We start from the raw sequence: 27,019 nt of genomic DNA on the forward strand, positions 1-27,019 counted from the left end.
CTGCTTTTTTATCCATATTTAAAGCTGTGTTCTCAACAAAGTGCTCCAAAAAGTCTGATGTGGGATGAGATTCTTCCCCCTGTGAACTTGCTTTTCCTGCTTTGAGGGTGTGTTAGCATGTGGAGAGGCAAAAAACTCTGTGTGCTCATCCTTTAATATTGGTCAACATCTGTACACTATTGGCTGCCAGTGCTTTTAAGCATTCCCTTGGAGCAAATCTGATGCTGCTGGGTGGTTTTTGGTAAGCAGCAGAGAATACTGCAATCTGAATTTTCAGACAGGCAATTTCTCAGGGTGTTTCCAGGGGCTGCCACCTCTGCTGCCTCAGGGCTGTGGGGATGGACACCAGCCATAAATAATTCCCTGAAAAAAGGGTGTTTTAACAAATGTGCCTCAATTGGATGGAGTGGGTTGCTCAGCTGTGCTTTTGGGCATGTCCCAGGCCCCAGAGGGGAGTGGATAGAGGAGCTGACTGAGAAGCCCCAGCATGTGACTGTGACAGTGCTGAGCTCCACCACTGCCCTGACGTCCTGGACAGCATCACACGACAGCAGCGGCAACAGCACCATCGTGTCTGTGCTCTCCCTCACCTGCCAGAAGCAAAAGGAAAGCCAAAGGCTTGAGAAACACTACTGCACTGAGGTAAGGAGAGAAGCTGGAGCCTTTTCCAGCCCAGTAAAAAATCAGTGGTTTAGAACCCTTGTGCCCCAGGGCTCTGCCAGGGGGACAGTGGCAGCTGCTCCCTCCTGCACTCCAGAGGGAGGGACGTGACTGCCCAAGGGTGCAGGGTGCAGGGGAGAGCCCAGCAGCCAGGAATGAGAGCACAGTGCACCTCAGGATTGTTAACTTGGTGTTCCTGCTGGACTTGCTTCACCTGGGCACGTGCTGCAGTGCACTTCTGCTCACGTGCATTGTTATTATCAAAGCAGCACAAATTGTTTCTTACCTGTCCCACATTTGAATACAGAACCTGACTGTAAATCTTCTGCAAGTTTTGAGATGATCAGAAGCCAGCTTTCCTTTTCATCCGTAGAAAAACGTGTCATCATTGGGGTACAAATAGCAATTCAGACCACCTGGGATTTGTGTGGACAAGTCCTTTAGTTTATGGGATTTATAATCATCAAGAGTCCTGAACCCCAAAACTTGACAGTCTTCTGTTATTTGAAACCCTTAATGAGTCAGGGTTGAATGAAACCCTTAATACCCCACATCAGACTCTGTGCCTATGATAGGTCAGAACACAAAACTTCAATTAGAAATATTTTAGCCCAGATCTCAGTAACCTCACCAAGATGCTGGGACAGCCTTTTTCTGAGGGCCACCCATGGGAATGGAGGGCACTGCTGCCACTCCTGTAAATCATCTTCAACTTCGTGTCAGCCCTGCCAGTTAATTCATACAGAGAATTTGTGACCCTTAAAATGCCTTTTAAAATTAATCTCTGTAGAAATTTTGAGGTTTTGTTCAAGAAGGGCAGTGAACTTAAATGTTTGGAAGTGTCTTGTCATACCAATCAGCTTGTTATCTTATTGTTACTTCTATTTCTTAGAAGTGCTGTCATTTAAAAGGGAAGCAAAGCACAGCTGGTGGTTATAAACACGAATCACAAACCTACACATTCATGATTTCCTTAAATACTACAGGATTCATCTACAAACTCAAAAATGAGTGCCTAAAGTTAATCTGTGAATAAACAAGATATCAGTAAAAGTAAATCTATATTTACTGCAAGTAGGTTGAAAGGTCTAAATACAGTTATTTGTTTCTTTCTGTCATTACATATATTTGTATCAAATTTTATCAATTTTCTATAGCTGGAATTGTTAATAGCTGTTGGTTTGACTTCTCCATGATGAGCTGAAAAGGGCAAAATTGAGTGCAGAGTTCTATCCCTTTTTAACATGGTGATTCAAAAGTGATTTAGCTTTTCAGAGCAGCTGGTAAAAACAAATTCTGTTCCTCACTAAATCTGTGCTTGGCACTGATGCATTCCTGTGCATGGGAACAGACCATCAGTGCAGAGGTGGCTGTGATACAGACTTTGGGAAGGTTGTGAAGAAAATATTAGCAGGAAATACCAGCCTGCAGCTCTAGAAAGGGTGTGGGAAGGCTTTTCCTCAAAGCTGTTCTGCATTTGCTGTTTGTGGAGTCTTCAGGAGATGAGCCCCTTCCTGTTGTATCAGACCAGGAATCACTTGCTCAGGAATTCTGCCTCCAGCTCTGACTGAAACCTGGCCTGGCACAGCAGAAACTTTTAACAGTGATGTTTTCAAACTGGAAAGAAAACACCCACTGCCCCTTTTCCAGTTTGTAGTGCTGTGGAGGGAGGTGACAGAGAATATTTCCTCCCTGATTTCACTGTGGAGTCTCTCCCAAAATGCTTCCCCAAAACTCTGCCCTCAGCTCACAGACCTGCATCAGTGAGGGATGGAAAGGCTCAGGCTCTAATTGAAAACACATGGTCTAAATCCTCCAGCCTGAATAACAGCACCTGAAAATGAATAATGTAGCCTGAATATTTTAATAAACTTTGACAGGAGGAGAGAGAGGGTTTGCAGTGAGGTAGCTGACCATATGCAGCCAGGCAAGTGAAATTCTCTGAGTCAGGTCATTTGTGAGCTCAGTCCTGACCCCTTCCAGTTTTGCCACGTGGGGATTAATGAGTGAAGTTCTTGCTGCTGATGCCAATGTGTTTGGATTTGTGCCTTTTGCAACTGGAGTCATTCAAGTACAGTCTCAATATCCTTTTATGAATGAGTTCCTCTCCTCCTAGGTGAATTCAAGCAGCAGCCTCATTGAAAATCTTGTTCCTGGTGCCCAGTACCAAGTTGTGGTTTACTTGAGGAAAGGACCATTGGTTGGACCTCCTTCTGATCCTGTCACATTTTCCATTGGTAACACCTGAACCTACTGATTGGAATGCATTTCTTTGTTTTAAGGGCTTTTTTTTTTTTTTTTTTTTTTTTTTTTTTTAATATGTGCAGTATCTTCATTAGGTGCTGTAGTATGTTCATTAGGTCAAGACTATGCCTTGATTTTCTGGAGTTTAAGAGTGGATCTCAGTGTTCTCTGCTTTGGGATTTGAAAAGGAGAAGAGCCCTCTGAAACTAGCACTAACATTTCCAAGAATGTTGTTTTATGTCCACCAGGCAGAGCTGCTGCCCCCATACCCTAAATTAGGATTCCACCAGGTACCTATAAAGAGTCATTTAGGACAGAATTCAGTAACTTTTCATTTCAGTGTCATTTATTTTGTTAAGATTACCACTTAAACCAAATGTATTTAGGAGAGAGAGGGAAAAGAGAAAGAGATTCAGTGTACAGAGTTGTATTTGCAGAGAAATATCCAACCTGTGTCACCCAGCTTCTCCTTTTGACAAAAAGCCTGCTCAGTGGACAGCAGGTGGCTGAAAGCTGGAGGTCTTCAGTATTTTCATTTCTGCTTCCTCTCTGTGATGTAGGCAAGAAAGTGAAGCAGAAAAAAATGTTGTCCTATTAAGAATTTAATCCTTAAATCAAAGCCAGTATGTGGCCATGGGATTATGGTGAGAGCCTTTCCAATCTAGTTACTCTTCTTATATATTTTCATAAATTTCGTCTGAATAAAAATTTGTAAAGGATGCAATAGTTCAGGAAAGGGAAAATTAGTAAGTAAATATTTATATATATATATTAATGCTAAAATTTCTATTATTGTACAGTTTTTACAAACACTTTGATCTTCTTTCTTACTGTAATTCAAAAATCTGAAAAATTCTACTTTTATTTGTGAAAGTAAAATCATGTGTACCCAAAGTAGTTAAGTTCCTTCATTTTTTTTCACTTTTGTATGGCCTTACAACCATAAATCATCACAGAAATCTTACAACCATTTTTTCTTACAAAACTGAAAACAGCATTCAGTTTCTAAATAGAACATCTCATAACTTTCTTGTTATAAAGGGGCTGTTTTTATGCAGTAAAACAACAGTTGTATGAGTTTTCATTTCATGACAGTTTATTGAATATGACATTCAAATAATAGAACTGAAAACCAAATTGTTCTGTGAACTTACCAGTGGTAGCTAATGATGAATAAAACTCAAATAAAGTAAAATGCACTTTAAAATATATTCCATGCTCCCCACATTTATCCTAAGGCTTGTTTTCACAGGGTGAGTTTTAGCAGCTTAGAGAAAGCAAATCAAAGGCATGGGAAATGATTTATAAAATAATTTATAAATCATTAAGGCTAACATGTTCTAACATTGGCTGAAGTAATCTGGGTACTGCTCTGGGTTCTGACCTGGTGTGCAATAGCTGGGGCTCTCCAACCCTGGCAAATGTTAGCTCCAAGTCTTTATTTAAGTAGCCTCAGTGAAGTCATGAAGAATAATTGCTTTCCAGACCATACAGGTTGCAAAGTTGACCCTTAAGTGACATTCTTCAAATCATTTGACTCTTTCTCAGTGTCACCATCAGCGAGGCAAGAATAGCAATACATGACAAAACCTCTGGGTTCCCCAGGGAAGGAGGGCTAGAGATCAAAACTTTCCTTTCTTACAGTGCTCTGGCTTTTGATGGTTTTGTTTTTGAGCATCTTGAAATATCTCCTAAGCATCCTGATTTTCAAAGTTTGAGAAAGCAAGCTGTGTACTTTATCTCGAGCTAAGCAGCCAACACTAACTGGTCTGTAGCCACTGCTGAAAAAGTAGTTTTAAATGGAGAATAAACGCTTGAAAAATTGGTTTTCAACTGCTTGTGATCAGGAAGTTCCTGGGGATTAAAGTAGTTAAAGAAACAGAAAAAGGTAGAACTTGATTAAGGAAATGTTGTAATTTAAAAATAAAGTGCAACTGATAACACATGCATGTTACTAACCATGATTTCTGCTTTGTAGTGCCCACTGGAATAAAGGACCTGACACTTTACCCTTTGGGACCTACTGCTGTGGTTCTGAGCTGGAACAGACCTTTCCTTGGGGTGTTCAGGAAATATGTGGTAGAAATGTTTTACTTCAACCCATCGACCATGACCTCAGAGTGGACAACCTACTATGAGATAGCAGCAAGTGTCTCCTTGACTGCCTCTGTGGTAAGGTGACCATTCCTGCCTTGCTTTCCTGTGCCTGTGTGGCTCTGGCACCTTCTTTTCCCAGCCTTTCCCCCACAAATATGAATATGTATATATGCCTTTAAGCCTGGCACTTTTTTCCCCAGCAAAGCAGAGAAAATAGCCAAGGGTGCTGGAGGCATTTTCTATTCTAAAGTAAGGCACTGCCAGCTGAACCATGCTAAATTTTAAGCAGAGCAATGAGATAGGAGATTAGCCTCTTTTTTATCTTTTTTTTGTTGTTGTTTTTTGGTTTTTTTTCAGCAAGTCCAGAGGCAGATTCAGTTTGTGGGTCAGTTTGTCAGTCGAGGCTTTAAAAGTTCCATCATCTCCTGGGGGGTGTAGTCCAAAGGCTTATCTACATAATTAATATTGATAGTATGGATTTGGGGCTTGCAGGCTGGTCTCACAGTGTGCCATGTGGGAGGCTTAGCTGTGGGTTTTGTGAAAAAAGTCTTCATGCTTCTGAAGCTGCAAAATCTTAGGCCAGGGTTTTAACTAGGTGAACACTGGTCTCTATAAGATCACACTCACATGTGTATTCACAGGTGTCTTTGCAGATAGAAAGTGAAATTTTCCTCCTCTTTTCCATTATTTCCTGGAGAAGGTGTAAAGATTTTATTCAGACTTTGCTGTAGTGTGAGACAGAAAGCAATTCCAGCTGAAATTAGTTGTTCAGGAAGTTGTGAGTATGCAAAAAAGATAGCAATAACTTCTGCTGCTGCTGAGAGCCACAGTGATTTGCTGTAATTGATTTGCATAATGCCATTTGTGGAGTCATTTTGGCTCCAGCAGTTTTATTGTAATTGGGTATGTGACTATAAATCTAGCACATAAATCTCCAGGGAAATTAAAAATATAACTTACCAAACTGATAATTAATATCTTGTAATCATGACTCAGCACAAATAGATTAATAGTGATCTAAGACATCCAGGCTATCATGCAGAGTTAATATGGTTCATTAGAAAAGATGATGTTGTCCTTTACTGCTGCAAATCCTGCTCAGAGAAGCCAAGCTGGAATTCCTTTGTCTGGATTTCAATCTGAAGTTCTGCTGTATCACAGCTAAAGTGAGCATTTCTTCAAGGATAATTTTAAAGATTAATCCTGAACTAGGAAAACAATGTTTCCCTATTCTTCTGCTGTGGTATTTAATGTGCAGGTAGGGAGTGGTGAACTTTGGTTTGGGTTCTCCAGTGGAGCTCCAGAATCCCACTGCTCCCTACAAACCTCTGGCACCTCTGGGTGGTGTGTTCTGAAAAAACAACCAGAAGAATCAAAAATCAATGTCTCCAACAGCATGAAATAATCGAGTTTTCTTTCCTGGAGGGCTAACATTTGATAGGAACCTTAGGAACTGGATTTGTTCTTTTCACTCTGTTTAGTTGCATCATTCATTTTGTGCTCTGCAACTGGAAAATTGTCCGAGTGAGGTTGGTATTTTCAGACACCAGGGACACATCAGATGTCCAAGCATCTTCAAGGTTTTGGTTTCAATGTGGATACAACTTCTTCCAAAAATCATGAAAAGAACAGATCACACCATGTCTATTTGCATTGCCTTGTAGTAACTGGAGAAAAAAAGATACTGCAGACAACAGAGATCTGTAAAAATAGCAGTTTCTACATTGTTGAAGTTGTTAATTATTTGCAATTTGCTTTTATTTTGAATTTTAAAAATATCAACAAGCTTTTTATTTAAACATCAATATCTTAAATGTTCTGTGCTATCAGTGGAAGAATTAGAATTTTTAACTTAAGTATTACATTCCATATTATAATATAAAACATATTGCTTTTTATACTTCATCTATATCTCATTTATATTTAAATATATAATTTATGTCTCATAAGTCATTTATGTTTCATTCCTATTCCATTTATAATAAATGGTAGTAGAAAGTGAAATACACTTGGAAAATTGGGGAAAAAAAAAGTCTTTTAAAGTGACAATATCTGAGACAAAAACATTGCTTCTAATTTATCCTCAAACCCCATTCAATCAATCTAGAAACAGCTATATTTTCCAGTTAAATATTTTGCCTTGCTCACACTGGAATTGGGTGGAAGATTGCCCTGTGTGGATGGTTCTTACCACCCTGGAAACCCTTTGGGAGTCCCATGGTGGGCAGAACCTGCCACCAGCTGCATGTGGATGAGCAGCAGAGCCATCACAACTGTGTTTGCTCCCCTTGCACAGAATTTTTAATCAACTGAAAGGCCAAATTTCAGATTTCCACTGAAGGAAGGAATGGGGAGCTCAGAAAAATGAGTGCAGGCTCTAGGATTATAAATACCAGAATGCAGAAGTCCTGTCTCGTGCTGCTGAGTTCTCTCCTGAGCTGCTCTTGGTGTTTTGTCTCTTTGCAGAGAATAGCCAACCTGCTGCCTGCTTGGTATTACAATTTCAGGGTCACCATGGTGAGCTGGGGGGACCCAGAGCTGAGCTGCTGTGACAGCTCCACCGTCAGCTTCATCACAGGTAACCAGCAGAAAACACTCTGGCAGTGCTCTGGGGGCAGAAACACTGAGGAAATCTGACCTGGGTGCTGTGTTTTACCCACAGATAGTTTATATTAAATAACTATATTATTTAATAAATATATTTAATATTTATCAGCTAAGTGGTGAGGTTTACTTTTTTGTTTGTTTGTTTTTTTCAGTTTGGTTTTGGTATGGTTTTCCATTGTTCTATTTTTAAGTCTCTGAGGACTGCTTTAAGCGAACATATAAATAAAATTTTCCTGTGCTAAGCACAGTGCTTGATTGCTCTGTTGCAGTCCTCCATCAATTGAGTGCATGGCTCCAGTGAGGGCCAGTGATCCTGCTCACCATATATTTGACACATGGAGGATTAATAGGTAAATAAGTAAACCTGAATTCTTGGCTTTCTTAATATTGTGAAACACTTTTTCATTTATCTGCAATATTTCCAAGTGATTTTTCCCTCCTTTATGACCCCCCACCCCAGTAATCCCCAGGTCAGAGCAGGACATGTGCAGCACTGAGATGGGTGAGCTGATAAAACCACATGGATTTCCCTCTTCCACTTGGGACCAGCCATGGATTTAACACACTCTGGCATCTCTTGGCAGATTCTTTGGATTTGAATCTTCAATATTTCCAGCAGATCAGCCATAGAGGGAGCAGCATGAAAAAAGAGAGGCCCTGTTAGCAGCTTGCCAGCAAACAGGATGGTTAGCCCAAAGTCAGTTCTCCATTGAATCATTTTGCTTTTAAGTGTTGCTGTTTAATTCACCTTGCTGAGATTTAGGTGATTGAAGGCAGTAAATAATTCAGTTTTACTGTGAGACTCAGTGAAGTATGACTTGCTTTTTTTTCCATCTGTAGGAATAAATTACAAGGAAAATCGGGGTATAACAGCCACTCACTCCAAAGCAGACACTAGCCTAGTCCCAGACTTTGGTGGGAGCTGGGGAATGTACCTGAAAAAGTTTCTGAATAAGACCCATTTGAATGATTTATACAGAGCCTGTGCCCCAGAGAACCAGGGCAGAAAAGTCATCAGAGTTAAAGTTGTGGCTCCACTGAAGCCACAAACCCTCCCATGCTGAGATACCTGATCCCAGGGTACTCTGCTGACAAATTCTGGCACCTTTCCAGTGTATCAGAAAAGCCTCCTGAAGGGTCTCCAGGGATATTTGTTGTCCTTTGGCATCAATCAGCTTTGCTGTAGCACTGTAAGGAAGCAATTTTCCAGCTGGTTGGTTGCTGTATGAGGGAAAAAATGTCTTTTCCAACTGATTTGGGTACCAGGTTCAGGATTTTAGAGTGGAAATGTTCCACTGGGATGCTCACTTCAGTATTGCATCTCCAAAAACCTGCAGAAGAAATGAGGGAGATTAAGGGTTTTCTAAACTATAATCTGTCATTAGTACCAATCTGGATCTCTGTATGATGACAGGAAAAACTGCCACTGCTCTTAAATGAAAAATGGATCAACTTCTTAACTAGGAGCTGCAGACAAAATCACAAATGGATGAACCTCTAAAAATCATCCATTTGTGATTGGCAAAACCTCTCTTAGAGAAGGTAATCCAGTCTTTAGTTAAAATATCTGGAATGTTGTATCAACGGTTAATTTCTCTTATTATCAAGGGTTTATACCCTGTGTTTTGATCTGAATTTTTCTGGTTTTAATATCCAGTCCAAAATATTTGTTGCACTTTTATCTTACTGATTGAATGGACACAAAGCCTTTTTTTTTCTCCATACAGAATTTTGTTTGTGGTTTTGGTTTTTTTTTTTTCTGTTAATGAATTGCTTCCATTGAACTCCTCAGGTGCTCTCACTTTTTGGTATTTTCCCATGTTAGTTTTTTTTCCCTATTCTGCCTCTATAATTTTTACTGTCTCTACTAAAATACCTAAAAACCAAAAGTGTAATACCAGCCTGCTAAATACTCCTGTAGAGGCACAATCAGCTCCCTATTCAAAGGTCTCCTGTGTTTGCATCTAGATGATTGCATTTCCTGCATCATCACACTGCAGGTCTGTGTTGATTTACTTCTATTTTATGGCTCCTAGCAGAATTTATCATTTCTTGTCTACATGCTATTTCCCAACAGACTTAACTTCAAGCCTGGCACTTTGAAATTCACTTTGTTTGAGCAGGCCCAGCACTTGGGGCAATATTTCAAAGCTCAGCCCTGTCCACATCCTGCTCTCCTCTGCCAGTTGTCATGTTCCTTGCATGGTTCATCAACTGCTTTTACTTTCAGGGGATTGAGAAAAATGTTGAATGGAAATTAGGTATTAAAATCACACTGTGATTTTAAGTGAAGAGTCCTAACAAAGAAAGCTGATTTGGTCAAATTGCACTTATCAATAGATAGTCAGCACTGATTGTGAGCATTAAATGCACTCCTGTCCTCTGATTGCCTTATTACTTGCAATCTCTTCAACTTTGCCCAGGAGCTGCAGTCAGGCTGACTTGTGAGGCTTGTGGAATTGTCCTGTCTGCAGGTTTGGAGTGTTTGTCCCCAGTAGGTGCTGCCTTTCCACAGCTTTCAGTTATCAGGGGACTGAAAGTTCTTTCTCACCCTCAGAGAGGCAGCAGGTGGTTTTATGGAGCACTTGCTCACTTTCTACATCATTTTGAACAATGCCAGCTCTCCTGCACAGGTTGCCAGGAATTAAAACAAACAAAAAATAAAGCCCACCCAAAAAGCCCTAAATTTAAAAAAGCAACTGGAGTGGAGGTTTTGCAGGCTTGCAGTACACCATCTGTCAGCTCTTCTGTGTGTAACTGGATGCCAACCTCCACACCTGGAGTTTCAAAAACAGAGTGGAAGGCTCAGCTGGGAGTTTGAGGATGCAGCCTGCAGAAAGCTCAGAGCAGGCATTTCCCAATGCAGGGCCTGTGGAGGCTGCAGCAAGGCTGGGGCTGCCCTGACCTGCAGCACTTGGAATGATGAGATGTCCCCAGCAGCATGGGAGAGACTTGGGGGATCCAAGACACTCATCAGGAGCAGCACTGGCTCTCTCAGCTCCTGCAGCAGCTGTTCCAGCTGTTGTTTTACTCAACTCTGGTGCTGTGGTGCTGCTGTGGTGACTAATGGGTTTTTAATGCCACCTGCTGTAAACAGCTGGATTTAAAATAACCATGAGCAAAGGCTCTTTAGACCACCAGCATCTGCTTTTCACAATGAGGATGGTTGTCTCTCTGGGGAAGCAGAAGGACAGGTTTGGTGCTGGTGACTGCTACCTCATGTGCTGCCTGTTGGTCCCCTGGGTGCTTCCAGCTTTGATTTGGACTGGCTCAGCAGCAGGGTGACATCCCCCAGCTGTCTGTGCTCCCCAGAACCTCGTGCTAGGGCAGTGGGTCACACCAGCCCTGGCCCTTGGTCTCATTTGGCATCTCCTGGACATTCACTGCCATGAAACCACACCACAGAGTGCAGGGTGAAATCATTATTTGTGTATGAGATTCATGTCAGTCACAGCCTTAAACTGCAAGGAATACACAATCCATGCACAGGGGTGGACTGGAAGCTTTAAAAATTAAAAGAAACACTGCTTTAAGGATTTTGCACTAAATCAGATTGCTTCTCCTCAACAGCATAAAAGGACATTTTCAAGATGAATTTGGGAGAATAGTCTTACTAAATATTTCTAAATGGCTGTAAATTGTCTGTGCATTGCATTTGCTGCCTTCCTCAGCAGCTACTTCAGTAAATCTGCTCCCTAACAAGCATCTCAATGCCAGAGCTGAAGGAGCCTTTGTGAAAGCAGCAGTGACATCTTGTGGTGCTTCCAAGAGAGCCGAGCTCCATCCTGCCTTCCCTGCCAGGAATTCCCTGTCCCAGCAGTGCTGGCATCCAGGGCTCTGCTCCTCTGACCTGCCTCAGCACCAGCACATGGACACAGCAGGGTTTGTGCAGAGCAGGACCAGCCAGCTCACACATTTTCCCTGCTGTGCTCCTCCAGAATGAGCCAAGCACAGAGACTCATCCCTTCCCCTGTTGTATCCAGGTTATCCTGCTCACATCTCCTTGGGAGGGAGTTGAGATCTTCACTGACCACTGATTTTCACTTTTGGATCTCCATTCACTATTAATTTAACACTTGGGGTCCAGCAGCTTTGAATGAGGCAATCAAGGTGAGCTGGCCAGCTGTGCTCCTTCCACAGTTAATGGAGAGGCACCTCCCAGAGGGAATGCTCCTCTCAAACACCCATTTTAGGAGGAAACAAGTTATTCTGGAGGTGGCTGTTTTTCTGCAGGTCACAGCTGATGAGAGAGGCAGCTAGGGAAGGTGGCTGTGTCCCAGTGCTGGAAGGACATGTGGATGTCCTGAGGAACATGATTTGTGATGGACACAGCAGTGCTGGCTTAACAATTGGTCGCAGTCTTAAAAGTCTTTTCCAGCATGAGTGACTGTGTTTCATGGGCTGCAGAGAGCCAAGGACTTGCTGGCAGCTCCAGAACAAAAAAAAAAACCTCCTAACAGGCTGAATAGGTTCTGATATAAGTCCTTTTTTCCTCCCTTCCACGCTGGGAACAAAGGTGGTCATAACTTCTCATGCAAAAGTTGTTCTTTGGAAATCTGCAGGGTTTGGACTTTTCCTCCTAGAAAGGTGCAAGCTCAGTGAAAAGATATTTTTTCCCTATGGAAAACCTGCCAAAGTAACAATTTATTATTTCTTTACAGTTCAGAAACAGAGTGAAGCAACATCTGAGGCCTTTAACTTGAATTTGAATTCAACTTACAAATGTGACTTAAAAATTATTTTTATTTGCCCTTATTTTTATTTTTTTTTAACTGAAAGATTGCAAAAAGAAGTGCATTTTTTTTCTGATTATCTCCCAGGTTAAACTATGGTTTTCATATCTTTCAGCCAGTGCTCAAATGCAGAGGCTTTTAATGATCCTTTCCTGCTAGCTTTGTGATATTCTCATGCCAGCAGCATCCTTTGGCAGAATTTTTTCTCTGGATTTACTAATCAGCTGTGTTAGACCCTGTCTGTAACACACTTGCCTTTTTTCTTCAGCACCAGTGGCACCCAAAATTACCTCTGTAGAATATTACAACCACCTTTTGTATGTCACCTGGACCTATGGAGGGGATGGTCCTGACCTTTCTCATTCCAGGATGCTGCACTGGATGGTTGTTGCAGAAGGAAAGAAAAAAATCAAGAAGAGTGTAAGTATCAGTGTGGAAGGTGGGAGGTATTAATTTCTTTAGACTTTTTTTTTCTTTTTTTTTCTTTTTTTTTCTTTTAGGTGGGTTTTTTCTTTGGTTGGTTTGTTTTTCTGAGTTGACAACTCTCAAAAACTTTGACAGCTCTGATAACTTTGTTAACTAAGTTCCAGCAAGTTTGGAACAAGCCAGCAGAAGTTATTTCCCAGTGTCAAAGACTTGAGCTCTCAAAGCAGCCAGTGGAAAAAATGTTTCTGTAGAGATCCAGTGAAGGTGTTGATCATTTATATAATTTAAAAAGAGCTTAAAAACTTCTCAGCTTCAGACAGTAAAACATAAAGAGTATTCTTATATACAGGTATGGTGTTTTCCATTTTTATTTATTAATAAAAAGAGTAAAGGACTGGCTGAGTTTTTTCAGTTTGTTCAAGTACTGTCACTTCCTCTTTTCTGACTTTATCCTCATAAATTTTGTTTTCTTCATTTCATGTTTGAATACAAGTTCCACTAAGTGATGGGATGAGGATTTCACCCAGACTGTGTGCATTTAGGAAACTTGCTAGATGCTGAGGTGTGCTCTGGGTACATTCTCTAGAACATTTGGAAAACTGGAAGTGTCTTTTCAGCAGAAGTACAAATTGATCACCAATTAAATAAATATAAAAGAAACATTTAATATGAAAATTTAAATACATTTAAACCAAAATTGAATATGTAATTTTAGATTAAACAAAAGATTAAAAGTATAGGGTATGGCCAATCTAGTATATCTATAAATAAAACTTTAAAGCTTTAGGGATGTCTTTACAAATGTTTATCTTTATATTCTTTGTAAGACAAAAGGATTCCAGAGGGTACTCTCTAGGAAAATCCTGCAAAACCCTACCTATTTATAGCTAACTTTTATTGTTCTGTTCATATGGATAAATATAGGTACATGCTTGCAGGCATCAGGGGGTACCTGTTCTCCCAAGCTCTGTTAGTCACATTCAGAAACTGCTTTCTTTAAAACTCACACTATATTATAATATCATGATTTTATTGAGACTTTTAATATAGTTGTTTTTCTTGTGGCATTATTGAAATAAATAGGTAACACTGCCAGGTGATGTTGACTTTTTCTTCCTCATCCTAGTGTATTTCCCAAGACTTCACAGAAGTTGGTAGTTTTTAGAGAAGTGATGAGAATTATGTGCAAAGCCCTGCTGGTATTTGTTCAGAACCATCAGTTCCTCTTGCACCTGAAAGCTTCAGCCAGAGAACTGACTGTGGAAACCAGCATGAGATTGCTGAATGGGCCCTTTATAGATATTCCAGAAGTGCTGTGCAAACAGTGTGTTCTGAGTTCTGCATCCTTCTCCATGACTCTGGAGAAATGGGAATGTTACCCTCAAATAAAAGGAAGAAGTTATTCTCAGTCTCTTGAGACTCAGCTCAGTTTTGGATCTGGTTTTGAACTTGCAGATGATTGAAGTAGAGATCTATTGTCAAGTCAACAGGTCTGCAAGAGGTGTTAGACTTGCCCAGATGCATTTAATTTTCAGGTCTGTAGGATATATAAAGGCTTGCCTACACATGGCTTGTGTGCTCTTCTCAAGGTGTCTAACCTGGTTTAACTTCCTCTGAAATTGCAATAGGCTCAAGCCCATGGCTTGTTTAGCATTTTACACAACTTGAGTAGTCCAGATGCTCTCAGTGGTGTGAGGGAGAATTTCTTTTTTCCTTAAATTTTCGCTGGTCCCATAGAAAATGCAGCCTAATATTGTCTTCATTTTGCATTGTGCTCTTGTGGTTTATGGTTGGTATCAGTGGGGGCTGGCTGATGTCACGAGTCTGGAGCACACAGAAGACATAGGCTGTGATGCACAGGACTCTCTCTGCAGTATTTTGGGTGACCTGGTGAATTTTGTGAGGCAGGTGCATGCTTGTGCCATGTTTCAGCTGGTGTCTCTTGATTTTCCAGGTGACACGCACTGTGATGACTGCAGTGCTCAGCTTGCCTCCAGGGGACATTTACAACCTTTCAGTGACTGCTTGTACTGAAAGAGGCAGCAATACTTCCATGCCCCAACTTGTGAAATTGGGTAAGAAAGAAGTGCTTGTTCATAAATTATTAACTCATCCCACTCCTTTGACTGTAAAGTAACTCTGGCAGCAGATGCAGCACCTTCCTTATTTCAGCTATTTACCTGTGAGCCCATTTCTTTTGCCAAGTTGTAATTTTCACCTCACCTTGCTGTGAAGATTCTCATTCCTGTGTGTGAAGCTACTCTCCTAAAATGATTTTGCTAAAAAGGGGCAAGAGTGGCAAAATCTGACTGTCAGTAGAAGTTGGGAGAGTGGAAATCATTTAGTGCCTTGCTGAGAGAACAAGTCAAATTCACAGCTGCTTGCCTAATGTCTTGAACACATGTAGGTTTTGAGAATGGCAACTCAGGCTTCACAGATGGACTTCTCAATAAAAAGCAGAACCTTCCTTGCCACCTTTCTGTTTCTGACAAGACTATTTCTATGTTTCTCTGCCACTTGGTCTGCTTTCCACTCTCCCTGAACATCTGCAAAGTCTTTCAAGACCAAAAACTTACACTTAAATACAAATTAATGATAGCACTCTTGATAAAAATAGTCAGATTCGTGAATGTGGCTTCATTTTAAGAGAAAGTTGTGCAATATACTCATAGAAGCAAAAGAAAACTCAAGATCCTTAGTGGAAGAGTTTTAAATATAACTTTCTACCTAATACCTTTCTTGGGAGGGAGACTGGGCACTGCACCATCTTACCTTAAGAAATTCTAGTTCTCTTCTGGATGTATGTGGAGTTTTTGAGCCCTAGGTACCTAAGTGTGCCAGACTTAGAGGCCTTAGCTCCACAGAGAAGGTGGATAAGGAAGAGTTTGTAATTTCAGAGTGGATTATCCTCTCTACCTGAATAATAACCCTGTTGTGAGTCACTGTGAGAGAAGTGAATTTAAAGGACTTCATGATTTTTAATTGGACTAGAGGTTTTCAAACAACCATTGTCCACTTATGTTTCTCAGAATTCTTACTCACAGTGCTGAGGCAAACAGTACAGACACAACAATCTGAAGTTCTTGCAGGTTTTCTTACCAAAGGCAATATTTGAAAGAGGTAGACAAATTCCATGAGTTTTCTTTTCCCTGTGCAAACCACATCCACTGTGCTCCCCATGCCCTGTGTGTGCTTGTTCCAGTGACTGAGTGGGTGAATGTTGGGGCAGTGAGTGTTACCCCCTGCTACCATTGTCCAAATATTTTAGGGTGGTATTTCAAAACACCTGCAGCACAGCTGTACCTTCCTGTTCTTTTATTATGGATTATTGAACTTGGATGGGTATTTTGCCCTTCAGTGACAACAAAGAGAAGGTGGAATGAATTCCATTCCAATGAATCCCTTCTAGACAATTGGGAGTGGGGTTTTTTGTTGGATTGAGCTTGATTTTTGTTTTCCTTTGTGATGTTTGAACTTTGAATAGACAAAAGTGGGGATATTTTGCCAGAGGTTTTCCCCTCTCTCTGTTTTTGAGGGGAGCAAAAGGAATTGTAATTAGCAGTAGTGGAAACTGACTCCAAGTGATAGACAACTCAGCACTTGGCAGTCACTTCAGCATTCCTGCCAAATGTTCTTCCCTCCACGATGTTTGCTTCATCCTGGCAACTTTCCACCTGCAGAAAAATCAAGCTGGGGAAGCTGCCCAAATGCAAAACTCATATTTTAATTGAGACTTTTTTTTTTTTTTTTTTTTTTTTTTTTTTTTTTTTTTTTTTTTTTTAACCTGGAATGAGAGGTAGAATGTGTTTCTGAGCCCAAGAGAAGACAGATGTGTGTAATTTTGGGAGAGGGACACTTTCCTGTGTGTCACTGAGACAATTTGTGCACTGCAAGCCCCGTGACACACGTGAATGTGCCTCAGTCCCTGCCCAACTCTTTCCATAATGCCAATATGACTTGGGCAGACTCCAACCCCAGAACACAGATCTGATTGTTTCAGGATCAGATGTGTCTCCAGAATGTCTATAACTACTTGAGCAAGTCCCTTGAGCTGAGATTTGTATGACAGCATCTCACAGAATTAGGATAACAAATTATTTGTGAAAGGAAAAAAAAATTAATCCAGAATGTTCTTGTGCATTATTCCCTGCATGCAGTGTGTCAGAATCCCAAAATTGGGTCATTGTTTGAGAAATACAGCTTTAAACATCCACTGAATAGGAGATCTGAAACCGTGCAGAACAACTCAGAAATGTACAACCCAAATTTTACAGTCTCTGAAGGCAAAGCAGAAGAGCCCAGGAGGGCTGAGGTGTGGAAAGCCAGGGATTGCCAGTACCCATCATGTGAAGTCATCAGGATAAAAATCAGGATTAAGCATTGGTGTTTAAATAACACTGAGGAGAAAAAGCATCTCTCATAATAGCTTGCTTAGGCTGTTTGCTCCTCTCCTGGTCCTCAAGATTTTCCCTGTTTTTCTGTGCTTTCCATTCCCCAGGTTGGTTTGGGTGTGGTGACAGTGAGGGGTGACCTCCACAGGGGTCCATGGGCAGGGAGATGTCCCTGGAGGCAGCAGCCAAGGCCACTGGACATGGGGACAGGGATGCTGAGTGCAGACCCACATTTCACATTTCTGATGCCATCACCCCCAGGAGAGCCTCCATCTATCACCTAGACCTATCATCTATCCTCAACTCTCTAGGGTTGTCCTCTCCTTGACATACTCTTTTATTTGTTTGCCTACTGTCGCTTCATCCAGCAAAAAAAAGCAGTGAAAATCAAAGTAATTAATTGAGGACCTCTTGGAGATCTGGGGAAATTTAAAAAAAAAAAAATAAATTACAATTTGGTGGTTTTTTAACTGGTAATTGGCTAAATATTTCCTTCTGCTGCAATTAAAGGAACCTAGGCAGCCTTTGGTTTTGGAAAGCTGCTTCTTTATCTTCTACTGGGCAGGGCTTGTGAAGAAAAGTCTTTTCAAGCCAAATATGTTGCTAACAGGTGGACAGTGATCTTCTCTGAAAGAGTCCCTACTAACATTGTTCTATTAATAGAATCCACTGATCATCCTCAAATGAGATCTGCTGAAAAGGGAAGTGAAGTAATTATCCATCTGTCCAAACAGAGAACGTTTAAATAGAGAAGAAAAACCAACACACTTCATCATCTTCCCATTTTACAGTGGTAGTTTGTCATCATGAGAGGGTTTACATTGGTAGACTTTATCTGAAGGAAGTGAAAGCTGGAAGGGCATCAGGCTTTGCTTTCAGTTTCTTCATTTTTCTCAGTTGTCTGGAAACATAAAGATAAGCTTAATGAAAGGAGATTTTTCTCTTACACCAGAACCAGCCCCTCCAAAATCACTGTTTGCTGTCAACAAGACTCAGACCTCTGTGACTCTGCTGTGGGTGGAAGAAGGAGTAGCTGATTTCTTTGAAGTCTACTGCCAGCAGGCTGGGTCTGGCCAGGAAACAAAAGTCCAGGTATGTGTCTCTTCTTTGGTGTCCAGTCTTCATCCCAGAATCAAACTTTTAAAAGCTAAACTACTAAAGCTGCACTTCAAATACTGAAATATTTTCATTGTTTTGCAATATGAAGGTTGACCTTTATTGAGGAGATTATTAGTTGGAGATAAACTATGTGCATCCAGCAGTGTCATTGGCTGCACATGGAAATGATTCTGATGCAAAAATTAACAGGCCACAAAACTAAGGGAATGCCAATGAGCAAGAAGGGAAAAATGGTCAGGTAGCTTCCTAAGGAATGGGGAAAATAGACATATATAGATGTTATGAGGTTTCTGATACAGTATCTAATTATTTCTGGAAGAATTTATTCCTGGTTTTGAGATCTGTTAACTGAAGTTCAGTAGGAGCTTCCTTGCTATTCAAAGAGCATCTTTGTGCAAATGTGGCTGCCCCTCATGCATTTTATCTCAGGGTATTTTCTTCAAGACCCATCTCCTGAGCCTCACATATGAACCTCATTTTCTCTCTGTCCAGTCAGGTACAGCACCATATATTTCAATATGTATATTTAAATAGATATTTAAATATATTTAAATTGGTTCAGTGGCCAATTTAAATACATAGTATTTAAACAAGTAATGCTGTTCAGTGAAAAATAGAGAGCAGTGGTAGTTTTAATTCCTTGGCATTTGGTGCTGTGCAATATGTGAGGTTTGCTTTGTGCTTTAGCTGATGGCATAATGAATCACTCTGATCAGTGATTATTCTCTCATGGCACTGCAATACCTAATGGGGAATCATTCAGAAAGAAGTGAAAAATTACCTGCTTAAACCACTGATTACCACAAAAGACTTGCACACTCTTCAATCCTATGGAAGACCTGTCTGAATTATTTAATATTCTTTTTAAATTGAGACAGACAATGACTAAAGGAAAAGGAAATGCTTACATGCACTTTAATCTTTTGGATAGTTTGGGTTGCACTTCTAGATTCCTGCTTTTTCATGCTGTGCAGCAAAGGTGGTGAAATCATTATCATCACTTCCAAATAGTGGTGAGATCAGGCAAGGAAAGTACCAGAGAATGTGAAACTTCAGTTCAGAGCAGATCTGTTTTAAGAACATGAGGAAAAAACTGCTTCACTTGGCAGATGTTTCAGGGGGTGTGTCATTTGTTGATGGGAACGTCTGGCACTGGATAATGCACAGAGATTGTCAGCTCACTCCTCATTAGATTCATCCCTCTCCTTTCTGTCTCCATGAAAAACTGGGAAGGGCTCCTTTCAGAACTGTAAAAAGGGGTCCTTTCCAAGTAGACTGGTGAAAATTCTTTGTGATTTTCCATGCAAATTACACGAACATTTTTGTGCCATTCCTGCATCTTTAAATCAGTGAAATGAAAAGAAACAGCTTTCTGATTTAGAACACCTTGGATTTGAGTTGGCTAATTTAAATTTCCTAGAGGGGAAAATGGAAACATCCAACCAAGTCCAATAGCCAAAGTGTGGCTCCTCCTTTCAGCCCAGGCAGTAAAGTCTCCTCCCTTACACTCATGTGCATGTGATTTCATCTGCATGATGCACCCCAGAACTGCTCTGCAACAGGAGCTAGAATGTGGCCATGACTGACACCAGGCTCCTGCAAATATCCAGAGTCTGGGACTTGTTACAGCATCTTGCATTCCCCACCTGGAGTGGGTACATTCATAAAACTTCTTTCTCTTCTAAACCACTGGCTCAGTGTCTCTGTTTTCACAACTGTAACCCACCCCAGGTTCTGCTGTTCCAGAAAACCAAGGGACTTGAGGATCTCTTTCTTTAAGTCAATGCATGTGTTGTTCTTGCTGTGTTTGTTTTGTTGATCTATCAGCATTTAAAATCCACAAAAGTGTTCACAAGGGTCATGATAATTAACACACTGTATAAATATGTTATGTAGAGTCTCTTCCAGCTAGAAAAAAACAGATGTAGTGTGTTTGATCATAATTATTACCAAAAGACTTTGCTCTAGCTTTGTTTTTCACCTTGTCCACTCCAAAGGGTTCACAGGTCTCCACCCCCAGAGGAGCTGCCCCAGAGGCAGAGATGACATGCATTCAAATCAGAATTGTGATTTCATTCATGGCAGAGGTTGTGACTGCCTTGGCTGCTCTTTGAACAGAAATAACTTGGTTTTCCTGCTGCCTGTGTGGCTTAGAACCCAGAGCTCATGAGCTGTGCCCAGCTCTGGGGTGTGCTGGAGGTCACAGTTCTTTCCCTTACCAAGCATGTGCTGACCAGCCCTCTCTGTGACACACATCCTTCCTCCCCAAGGGCTCTGGGGTCCCTGGGCAGCTCTGGGATGCTCTTGCAGCTGCATTCACCCCTGTCCCTCTCCCCTTTTCTGCCAGACCCTCTGCCTGTTGCCAAGGGCAGGCTCTAGGTACCTCTGCAGTTTTGATTTCTCTCACCAGATCTGGCTTTACCTGTCATAGGTGTGGAACACTGATTTGTGCATTTACAAACTCCTGTGTGCTTTTCCCCATGTCTGCAGGAACCTGTCACTGTCTCCTCACATGTTGTGACCATTTCCAGCCTGACCCCTGCCACTTCCTACAACTGCAGTGTGACCACCTTCAGCCACAGCAGCCCCAGCATCCCCACTTTCATTGCAGTTTCCACCATGGGTAAGCAGCACTCCCCTGCTTTCTTCCCCTTCCTCACCCAGCTGCATCTCTTTCCCCTTGCTTTCTACAGCTGCTGGCCCCAGGGGTTGTTGGTGTCATGAAAAGGCTGCCAGATGTGGATGGGATGGGGGGAGCAGCTTTGGAATGCCCTTGGAAAAGGCCCCACTTGACTTGGAAAAATGCAAACTAGGGGCTCAGTTCTGTGCTGGGTTTTAGAAGTCAAGGGTGTTATTTGTGGTGTCAGTGCTAAACATCAGGGTGCTGCTTGATGATATTTATGGAGAAAATGTTTTCTCAGCCAAGACCAAACAAGAGGGAAATCACATTCAGGAGTTTTTTTTGCATTCAGCAAAGAAGCAAGAGGGAAGAAAATCCTCTGCAGGATCTTCAGCAGTCACAGCCAAAAGGCTCCTGAGGGAGGAACCCTGGCCATGTCATTTTCCAGAGTAATTAAACAATTTCAACCCAGTATATTACAAAGCCCCAGCTTATTATTTTGCTTCTGCAGCAGAAAAAAACATTGATTGTTGTTGAAGAACAACTTCAGAGTGGAAATGTGCTTTGGAGACATAGATGATGATGAATATCTGTATCTTGTATTACCTTACCCTTGTGTTATAAATGTCAGCTAAAAAGGAAAAACATAATAAATCAGAACATGTTAAAGTTTAGCAAAAATGCCAGAGTGAAGGCATTTCCCCAAGGAAATTTTCTAAGAGCAATAGCTACTCAAACTCTCCCTTTATCTCCTGTGGTATTTTTTTTCTCTCTAACACTCCCGGCTCTTTGAGATAAATTTTTAAAAAATAGCATTATCAAAACTGAGAGAAAAGCAAAGCAAAAATGTCAGTGCTTCTGAGCTGAATAACTGGGAGTCATTTTCTGTGTGTGCAGTGGCTGAGATGAACCCCAATGTGGTGGTAATCTCCGTGCTGGCCATCCTCAGTATCCTCCTGATTGGACTGCTGCTGGTCACTCTCATTGTACTCAGGAGAAAACACCTACAAATGGCCAGGTAAGAACAGAATTATGCTGATTGCAAACAAACAAACAAAAAAATATTCAGGCATCATGACAACAGTGCCAGCTGAGAATGTTTTTGTGTGTGGGTGCCTCTCGAGGTGCTTGTGAACAGGATGTCCAGGAGAGTTGTTTTGCTGCTGCTGGGCATGTCTTCTCCTTCTATCCACTTTTACTCCTGACCTGACTGACAAACCTTAACTTCTGTGTTATTCTGAGCTTTGCAGGATTGAGCCCATAAGTGCAATCACATATTACATAAAGGGTTGTGCCAGCAGCATTAAGGATATTTGGGATCTGAGGCAAACGGGCATGAGCAGGACATCAAGGCTTTTGCCTCTGATATGGTTGGGAACAGGAGATTTTTCCATACTAGATTGGTGACTGGGAATGGGGCTGTGGCCAAGCCTCATCCCTAGTGGGGAGGACAGGAAGAACATTAAAGTGCTGTGCTTGAAGCTTTCTTTGGTGTCAGTCCTACCTCCTCAGTAACCAGCAGATAATATTTTCTAGAGTCTCTCTCTCTCTCTCACCATTTGCCCCAAATGCCCCAATAATTTGTAGCTGAGTTTTGAAATTAAATTCCCTTTTCTAGGCAATATTACCTGCAATAGTTCCCTTTAATGTGGGCTGTTATGGCCTGTGTGACTGTGGAAGTTTTCTCAAACCCTAGATAATTTTGAAGATGTCACAGAATCTTTGTCCTTCTGTAATCTGTGTAATATATTTTATATTAATTTACTGTACTGTGTCAAGAAATGAAATTATTTCATGTAAAAAAAAAACTTATGTAAAAAAATCTTGTACTTAATAACCTAGCAGATGCTGCATTTTGTGTGCTGTGTCTTATCTATGTATTCCATGCAACAGATGACCACATCACACTTATGATTCAGGTTATCTTTTTAAGAAAATATTATATTTTTTCCCCTTTTGCAAGTACTTGGCTCTGTGGAAATCCCAGCTAAATTAATTCTCTTTCCTATTTAATTACCCTGCAGCCAGCCCAAAGCTTTTTCTCTTCATCACTGCTTCTAGCCACAGAAGATAAACACCCCAGGAGGAACTTTTAAAAATAAATCCAGTAAGAAGCTGCAAGCAATTGTTTGCTTAAATCAAGAAAGTAGTCAATTTAGTTTATAATTCATAGCTGAAAATAATGGACTTGTGATAAAGACACTATTAGAATGTTATTCAGGTTTTTTTTTTTCTTTTCCCTGCAGCTATTTTTGTAACTCAAAACTACCTAGAATTTTCCTGTAAAAAGGACACAATTAAACAACTTCTCCTTAGAGTGGGAATGGTGAATATTTAGTATAGAAATTTAAATATTTAAGCTATGTCCTGATGCCAGAAACCATTGCTAGTGCCCAGCTATGGAAAGCACACATCTGGACAGAAGACAAGGTCTATTTGAGAATTTCATTCTTTTGAAGCATTTTTAGGCAATTTAATCTCAGGTGGTGTTGAATGTTTATTGATTTTGGGCAACTACATTAAGTGGTTTTGTTATGTTCATTAGGGATTATCTCAGACCTAGTCAGAGATGTGAGTGTTCAGCATTTCCCTGTCACTCCATTTCTGTTAAATCAAGCTCTTTGCAAGTGTTGTGAATCCAAAAATAGTAATTTTTTACCTAATGATCTTCCTGGAACAGGGAGTGTGGGGCTGGGACCTTTGTGAATTTTGCATCTTTAGAGAGAGATGGAAAGCTGCCCTACAACTGGTGAGTGTTTGAGGCAAAGCTTTTTTTTCCCCCCATCTCTGCTTTTTGGCAAATGTTATCTGTAATTTTAAAGTGCTTAGTTTTTATGTTATTGCTGTCCCTCTTAGGATAAACTACCAGGCTTGTTAATTTTGTATTTTATTCCTTGAATGTGTTTTATTTCTTGAATGATGACTAAGGGCATGCATTCTGTCACCTGCTATTTTCAGTAGGCAATGATGTATTTGCATGTCAGCCAAGATGAATAGATGTGTTTTGGAGGAGTTTTTTCCCCTTTCTCTTACAGACATATTTACTAGAATAACACAACTGTAGAAACTTGATCTACAAATTCATTAGCACTTCCATATATTTACATCCAGGAATAAGCTTATTTGTAAATGAATGTATCAACTGTCTTCATACAGTCCCTTTATTTAATATTTCCTTATGTTACAAAACAAGGACAAGCCAACTCAAATATATACTGTAATTTAATGTTCAGTGCTGTTGAAAAAAAGTTTAAAAAAAACCCAAAAAAAACTAAATATATCTCACTCATATAGAAAATCACCTGCAAGAGTTGCAGGCACTGATATGGACTCTAAATCACCAATGTCACCATCAGCTGAAGAGAAGTATTTGGACAAAGAAAATCTGTAGGATTAGCTTTTCTAGAAGTAAAAGGCTCTGAGAGCACCTGACTGGCACCAGTGTGGTCACTTCATCCCAATTTGGATAATCAAATGAGTGGTAATGACAGGGCCAAGGTTTGCTGTTCTGTTGTGAGCAATCTCTGCAAAAACCTCTTCTCTTTAAGGCAAGTCCAAACACAGAGGTTTTAAAAGCATAACATCAACCCCATTCCAGTAGATCAGAAGAAAATACATGCTTTACACCCTGACAGAAAAATTTGGAAAGAAAGTTTGAGGCACAGGGAACTGCTTCCATGATTGCACAGGATTGCCAGCAAGGCTGGGATTAAATGGATAGACACTGCACCACCACAAGCCTTTTGCTAATAAGCCTGCAAATGGAACTAACAAGCCCAGAAAATCTTGTCAATATCTCACTGTGCTGCTAATTAACTGGATATTAAACAAGCCTCACTTGCTTGGTTTAGCTTTAATAGCAGCCAGCTGCATGCAGTACAAATGAAACCATCCCTCAGCTTCTCTGGCTTGGACCTTATTAATGGCAAAACAGTCAGAAGATCAAACACTCATGTTAATTAAATAGCCAAGCTTGAATGAAATTATTATACTAGCAACATATGTTATTAAAGCTACAAAAGATTTTTTTTTTTTTAATGGGAGGGGAATTAATAGGTTTAGATGCAAAAGTGAAGGTTCTTGTTGCTTGATTTAGTCTATATATGTATGTGTGTGTGTATATGCATATATGTATACATACATAAATTAAACTATAAAAATATAAACTGAGGAAAGCATTCCTGCTTAATATTCCCATAAATATTTTGTAACTGAGGGCAGTGTGTCCTTACCTTATGGTCCTTATTTCTCTGAGAGTCATTTTGTGTGCCTCTGTTGTCTAGTGTCAAGACCAGATTCACAATCCATCAAGGCAGCCAGGTGGGAAATATGGCCCTGAAAGCAGAGAGAAGGATTGGCTCATTCCAGGGATCTAGTCAGGGAGCTATGGGCATTTCCACTAATTCCTAAGGGAAGCTCAGTAGGGTTTTCAGGGTTTGAGCAATCTCTGCATCTCTTTATTTTAATTAATTTGTTCCATATGCCTGAGCAGGATGTGAAATACTAAATGATTGCAGAAAAAAAAAAAAAAGTATTGTATTTATTAGGCAATTACATATTTTTCATATGTTGTATAATACAAATTGTTTTAGCTGTCAGGCCTCCTAGTCTGCGAATATAAATCAGTTTGCAAGTATGTTAGCCAGTGATTTGATAAAGTGTGGAGAATTCTTGTGAGGATTGACAATGAAAGAAGCCCAGGCTTGAATAATTCCTTCTGCCTCTGCAGGCAAGAGAAGTAAAAACCTCACATGGAGTTTCTTAAAGGAAAGAGAAGTATTCCAGCAACATCATCACTTCTCTCTCCCTAGTCTAATGGAAACCTCAGTGGCACCAGAGATCTGTTTATGGAAAACTCAATTTCATCCTCAGTCCAGCCCTATAGAAACTCAAACAACAAAAGGGCCTGAAGGGTCTGATTCTGCACTTGTGGTCTGTGTTTAACCAGAAGGGGCTCTTGCCTCTGGCTGAGCCACACAATTCCTGCCAAAGCCTGAGGAAACTGCCCTGCAGGAACTGCACTGCCCCTTTCCCCTATAGCAGCAAAACTTGTTAAAGCATAACTTGGAGCTTCTCTGCATGGGAAGAAGATTTCCGCACTGGTTGGGGGATTGAGATTAGAGATTATTGTATTTGACATATTTATCAGGGAAAACACAGGATCTACCAGCTTCATAAGAGCCAAGGGTTCTGAACAAGGAAATTTAACTTTGTGTTTCCTCTTTAGAACAGCTGCAGAATGATGATGTCACTTTTAAAGCTGCAGATTTTCTGATGGGGTGAAAAACACACTGAGGGTGTATTTGACTGAAAAAAAAAAAAGAAAAATAACCCTTCTACCCCAGCCAAGTGTTGTGGATGATACAGATACCCTTCCAGGGCCTCCATGGAAAATCATCCCTTCTTAATGACTCATGCTAGAGAAATGTTCACCCCCCTGTAGACCCCTGTATTTTCTTTTAGTGCCCCAATTGGTCCTTTTTTCCTTCTAGTAAATTAGTCACTTTTACCTAAAACCTTAAAGTTGCTGGATAGTTTTCAATCTCTAATATTATTGGTCCATCTCCTAAGGCACCTCAACCCTATAAAACCCCTTTGATATTCTGTGTACTCAGATTTTGCTGCTGGACCCATTTGTAGAAATAAAGTTGCCTGCAGAACCTCTGTGCAGCTTTCCCAGATGGCTAAGAAGGTCCTGCAAGCAAAATGAAATCACAAAAGAGCTACAAAGTTTAAGTTTAATGAGTTTTTCATATTTGCTAACTACCTGAAGCCCATTTCACCAATAGGTAGAATGGGCCTGTGTGGGTTTCCTGAATTAATGCACAGCAGAATCTGGTAAACAAATACAAATACAGAAGTTTAGAACTATTTTGTACTCACACTTCCTTTAGCCACAGTAGAATCTGCAGTGGATAGTTATTCACAGAAACCACAGTTAGAAGAACTGTTCAAGAAATGTTTAGATGAAAACCTAGGAAAGAATTTAAATCACTCTGCAAAATATTATAAAGATGCCTTGAGAAGTCTGACTCAACAAAGGGTATTAAGAGATATTGGAAGCACCTGAATTTATCTGTGGTATAGATCTTCTGATATCTACAGGATCATTTGCAGGAACA

General features: G+C 40.6%; 1 protein-coding gene across 1 annotated transcript in view; it reads left to right on the forward strand.

Moving 5' to 3' along the window:
- Window positions 1-27,019, forward strand: part of PTPRO (protein tyrosine phosphatase receptor type O) — a 130,397-nt gene that overhangs the window by 86,691 nt on the left and 16,687 nt on the right. Inside the window, exons 7-16 of the mRNA XM_056482484.1 lie at window positions 443-642; window positions 2,777-2,897; window positions 4,883-5,076; window positions 7,468-7,579; window positions 12,610-12,761; window positions 14,722-14,842; window positions 18,111-18,250; window positions 20,768-20,900; window positions 21,795-21,915; window positions 23,578-23,646. Of these exons, the coding sequence (XP_056338459.1) occupies window positions 443-642; window positions 2,777-2,897; window positions 4,883-5,076; window positions 7,468-7,579; window positions 12,610-12,761; window positions 14,722-14,842; window positions 18,111-18,250; window positions 20,768-20,900; window positions 21,795-21,915; window positions 23,578-23,646 (1,363 nt within the window). The remainder of the gene's footprint in view (window positions 1-442; window positions 643-2,776; window positions 2,898-4,882; window positions 5,077-7,467; window positions 7,580-12,609; window positions 12,762-14,721; window positions 14,843-18,110; window positions 18,251-20,767; window positions 20,901-21,794; window positions 21,916-23,577; window positions 23,647-27,019) is intronic.

This window comes from Oenanthe melanoleuca, chromosome 1A, assembly GCF_029582105.1.
Source record: "Oenanthe melanoleuca isolate GR-GAL-2019-014 chromosome 1A, OMel1.0, whole genome shotgun sequence".
Lineage (NCBI taxonomy): Eukaryota > Metazoa > Chordata > Aves > Passeriformes > Muscicapidae > Oenanthe > Oenanthe melanoleuca.